General features: G+C 39.1%; 1 protein-coding gene across 1 annotated transcript; it reads right to left on the bottom strand.

Annotated features, from left to right (window-relative positions):
• Positions 1–440: 440 nt before the first annotated feature.
• Positions 441–3880, bottom strand: LOC149025548 (SGNH hydrolase-type esterase superfamily protein). The gene is made up of 5 exons (XM_089143138.1): positions 3333–3880; positions 2975–3208; positions 1301–1368; positions 1031–1195; positions 441–873 (listed from the first exon to the last, which is right to left on the bottom strand). The coding sequence occupies exons 1-5, from the start codon at positions 3429–3431 to the stop codon at positions 714–716; spliced, it is 726 nt and encodes a 241-aa protein (XP_088999264.1). The 5' UTR covers positions 3432–3880; the 3' UTR covers positions 441–713.
• Positions 3881–5084: the final 1204 nt, after the last annotated feature.

The following is a 5084-nucleotide window of genomic DNA, read 5'->3' as shown; positions in this document are numbered from 1 at the left end:
TGTATATATTCGAGCCTACTCGTGGGCACAGGGAGAGGGATGCTATGGTCTAGATCAGCTTTCCTTTTTCCTATATATCAATTCCTGTATTCTCCTAGCATCACACTCATGCTCTTAACTTTTGATAGGCTTCTATTAACGGTATAAAGCAATAGCCAGAATTAATTCTCAGGTTAATCGTCCATTTATAAGTAGAACTAAGGTGGTAACCCAAGAAAAAGAGAATTCAGTATCATAAAAGTTTTCAACCTTTGGATAAAAATGGATTTAATTATATCAGTATATCAACCCCGCAGGCGAGCTAGGATCACTAAGATCAAAAGGCCTTAATTTCCTGCCCGTGAATAACCCGGCGGAAGAACGTGAAATTGACATCATCAAGTCATTTTCTCATGAAAAAGGAGGACAAGAGAAAGGATTTGTTTAACACAAGTAGTTATGAATCTGCAAACCCCCGTTCACATTGAACACAATAGCTGAACTTACACAATGGACGCATTTCATAATAAGATGAACACAATGACATGCCATTTGGGGCGACATAAAATAATTGTTTTGGGAAGAACCTTGTATCACATTGTTTTCCACCTAGAAGATTGAGAACTATGCATGCATGATAGACCTTAAACGAACAGAACATGATACATGTTACATAAATATATAAATAGCATCGGAAGAGATCAAAACAATGAAGAGTTCCTGTTTCAAAACGATCAATCCTTGAAAGACTTGAGGGGATCAGAGGGATCCATCTCTCCCAGGAGTGGGAGATCGACGGGTAAGTTTTCAAGGCTCAAATTTTCCTTTCTCAACGCCTTCACTACTTCATCGAAAACAATACGGTTCCCAGTTGGAGTGAGGTGCAACCCATCTCTGCATTTCCAGTAAATACAAAGCAAATAAGAAGACTACCACAGAACAACTCAATTATTCAATGTAAGTGGAAATAATCTCACATTAAAAAAACTCAAGAGCTTGACACAAAATGCCTATAATCATAAACTAAAGAGACCCGGAATGCTAGTGATACCTTAGATGATTCTTCTGCCAGTTAGGAAACTGCTGCATTCTGGACCATAGATCAATCACTGGTATCCCACATTCTCCGGCAACCTCGACACAGACCTTTGCATAAGCTCCGGCAGTCTCATTGGTTCTCTCCGGGAGACCGGACGGGTTCTCCACGTAAGGATGCCTGCATGCATTAATAGTTTATTACACAGTTTCACTTTTTTCCCCTCTCTTTTGGTAGAAGAACAGAACTTCAACAGTAATTGAGTGAAGTGTAGGGAAATTTTACTGAAGGCGTCCATCTTCATCAATGGGAGGAGGGGTGATGAGCAGCACCAGCGTTGTAGGCCATCGCTTCTGCAATCAAACAGGGAGCCCCGCATGGGCTAACAATGAATAAGTGGGTCCATTTATATTACAACTTTAAACCCAAGGCCCATCAAGATTTTGATCAGTGGGCCTTAATGGGCCTCATACTAAAGCAAGGGAATGATGGACTACATTTAGATTTAGGAGATAAATACTAGAATTTGATTGGAAGTCAACCCAAAAACCCTGGTCCCTCACCACCTGCTTTACTCGCTTGGACCTTTGGACCCGAAAACTCTCTAATCCACCAGTGTCATCTCTGGGCACTCACTATGTGGGCCAGAAGCCCTTAATGGCTGTTGGATACTTGGACTGAAATAAGCAAACACGTGGAGCCCAGTCCTTGCTGTAATCAAATTGAACGTGCGTAAGAAGGAAAGGGAGGGTGTCTCTGGGCCGTAAGATAAATAAGATATTAATAAGTGGAAAAGAAATCCTACCTTTCAACGGTTGAAAGATATAGAGGATAAGATCTGTTTTTGTCGTTTTGCGAAACAAAAAAGAAACCCAAAACACACAAATCCAACATCGATTTATACAACAACAACTAGATCCTATTCGTGGGGTCCACATTGATTGGTCCATCAAGAACCACTTCTTTTAGAAAGATGACGTTGTACTTGGCTGAGCACAAGTCGTCCGAATGACTAGTCTCGCCCCTCTTTCTCTTTCCAGAGAGAGTCAATTTGATTAAAGAATGGCTCTGGCTGGCTCTCCAATTTCCGAAGAGAACTCTGTGGCGCATAAAGTGCATGTGACGCGATAGATTTGCAGGGACAACTCTCGCTCTTTTCACCTTCAGAAGGAATAAAATGGCGGAAAAAGAAATAGAGAGAATCCACAAGAACTGATTCCATTCACCATTCCAGGAGAGAGGGAGGAGGAGGAAGAGCCGAGAGAGCAGGGAAGGTCTGGAAAACAGAAGCTAAAGGGGCAGGCCGGTTCAGCCATAAGGGTGGGGGGTTAGATATGAACCGAGAACCAGCTCAAACCGGAGCTTATGGGGTCCAACCATGCTATACAAGCAATCAGAAGCCATCCCATCATGGCATCATGCAATTGCAATCGAATCAAATCATTAATTCTCAATAATGTCCGCATGCATGACACTCCCCATGCGTATTGCCATGCATGCCCGAAGTGGGGCCCTTGGCTTACAGGTAAGAAGGGTTAAAAGACAGTGACAGAACAAGACACAAGTGGGGGTGGGTTCCCAGACGTCAATACGCCGTTGATTCTTACTTGGAGGAGGCGAAGGTAAATCTCAGCCGTAGGGTCGTGATTGGCTTTCTGTGATGGTGACGTGCACTTAAGCTATTTCGCTGCTTCCAGCTCACTCGACACTTCATTGCCACGAATGGACAATGAAAATGATGGGCTTTAACATATAGTAGGCCCAGGCCCAATCACTTCCACTCTTGACCATCGGTCTATCGCACTGAAATTGACACCCTGGACACTGACAAGCTGAAACATTCAATGCACCACACGCATCTGTTACCTAACTATTTCTGTGTAACTCGTTCGTAACTGAGTGGGTTGTGTGCGAGTCAGACTCGGGAGTCGAGATCGAGTGTGAGAGAGAGAGTCAGACCTTGATGAAGGCAACGATGGATTGGAGATTCTCCTTATACTCAGGCAGAGGAACGTGCTGAAATGCACCGTATCTATCGGGAAGGCAAGCGTCGTTGGCGCCGAAGAATACGGTGATCGCCACCGGTGGTGCTTCACCCTCAGCTTCCTCTCCCGCCGCCGGAAAAACCTTGTCGAACACTCGCAGAGCCCATCGTGTGTTATATCCACTGTATCCTCGAAGCACCAAATCCGCCTGGCCATCAAAATCATTTGCTTTCAAGTAAATTAATTCTGGCAAAATCATCCAAAATCGGGAAAAATCATGTAGCAGAAAGAAAAAAAACAGTCTTCAATCTAAAGCAAATTCAACTACGTACCGTGCGTGAGAAATGGTGAGCAAGAGCTGCTCCCCAACCTCCTTCTCCAAAGGATTCTTCAGTAATGGAGTCTCCGAAAAGAATGATCTTTGGCCTCATCTTTCAACGAAGAAAAATCTCCTTCTTTTTTTTTAGCTGTTGGATTATGCTTTAAATCGTTTAGACACCAAATCCTGCAAACCCAAGTATCCTTTTCTCCCCTGTTGATGCTACATGCAACTCTTCTGTCCCCCTGTGAATCCTTCCTAGCCCTGCCTTCTTCTGCTTCAATGCTTACCCAAATAATGATTGCGTAAACTAATAAAAAAATCAAAACCCAGACGAAGAGTAATAAGAGAAAAAGAGGAGAAGGGTGATTGTGGCTCTGAGAAGTGAAAACTTTATCCAGGCTTAGCCGCTGAAGGGGGTGGGTTGAAGGTCGTTCTCTGGCCTTCTTTCTTTCTGTCTGTTTCTGAAAGCCAACACTTGGAGAATTCAGTCTTTCGAGTTAGGTCTGCCTTTTACACAAAGTGCCAACACCATGGAAGAATTAAACAAATATTTTCTCCAAAAGAGATAGCGAGAGAAGCAGAGAGAATAGAGCAGTTTCTTTTTAAGGGAAAAATGAGTAACTGTCGCATTCAAGCTTTGAAGTATGTTAGGTGATTTCAAGAGGCATGTAGCATACTGTATCTGGTTAATTAAGTAGTGACGTAACGATTTTTATTTATTTTTAAATCTAAAAATAACCATTAAAATTTTATTTTGACTTATTTACGTTTTATATTAAATTATATTATTACTTTAATAATTAAGAAAAATTAACCATAGCTCTTTATTTTTTTACCTTTTTAATATGGGTAAATATCATTTACCTTCCCTCTTTAGCTGGACAAATAACACTATAATTCCCTCTTAGTTGGATAATATCACTTATCTTCCTTCTGTTAACTTTTTTAGTTAGATTTAACTTTTACCACTAAATATTTTTTTAAACCCAAAACTATCCATTGGCTAAAAATATTTTTTTTATTTTAAACCATAAATTACCGTAATCACCCAACAGTTAAAATACTAAATTATCCTTAATTAAAATAATTGTTAAAAATCAAAATACCATAGTTAAAACTCAAATTATCTTTAATTATTAAAAGCCCAACATACCCTCTTTTTTTTTTTAATTTCACTTGATAGTAGTATGTGTTTTTTAATTGTTTGATAATTTTTTTTTCAAGAAAGGGAATGTTGGGCTTTTAATAATTAAAGATAATTTAGGTTTTAACTATGGTGTTTTGGTTTTTAATAATTATTTTAATTGAGAGTAATTTAGTAGTTTAAATGTTAGGGTGATTATGGTAATTTAGGTTTAAAATAAAAAATATTTGGGTAAATATCACTTACCTCCCCTCTTAGCTGAACAAATAGCACTTATACCCCCTCTTAGTTGAATAATATCACTTACCTCCTCTCTTACCTTGCAAATATATCAAACACCTCCCATCTGTTAACTTTCTCAGTTAAATTTAACTTATATCGTTAAATTTATTTAAAACCCCAAACTACCCTTAGCTACATTTTTTTTTTAACCTTAAATTACTATAATCACCCTAACCATTAAAATACTAAATACCCTTAATTAAAATAATTGTTAAAAACCAAAACACTATAGTTAAAACCCAAATTATCTTTAATTATTAAAAGCCCAACATACCATTTTTTTTTAAAAATTTATCAAACAATCAAGAAAACCCAAAATAGTAGTACGTGTTTAAT

The sequence above is a fragment of the Hakea prostrata genome, chromosome 2 (genome assembly GCF_041222555.1).
Source record: "Hakea prostrata isolate BN-2017 chromosome 2, UWA_Hpros_2, whole genome shotgun sequence".
In the NCBI taxonomy this organism is placed as follows: domain Eukaryota; kingdom Viridiplantae; phylum Streptophyta; class Magnoliopsida; order Proteales; family Proteaceae; genus Hakea; species Hakea prostrata.
This window is presented reverse-complemented; position numbering and strand designations above follow the sequence as displayed.

Bases quoted from the DNA above. Each gene is read 5' to 3' on its own strand.
- LOC149025548 (XM_089143138.1), bottom strand. From the start codon at position 3,431: ATGAGGCCAAAGATCATTCTTTTCGGAGACTCCATTACTGAAGAATCC. The intron at 3,209-3,332 runs GTACGTAGTTGA...TTTGATGGCCAG, and splicing joins CTCACCATTTCTCACGCACG to GCGGATTTGGTGCTTCGAGG. The intron at 874-1,030 runs GTATCACTAGCA...CTGGAAATGCAG, and splicing joins TGGCAGAAGAATCATCTAAG to AGATGGGTTGCACCTCACTC.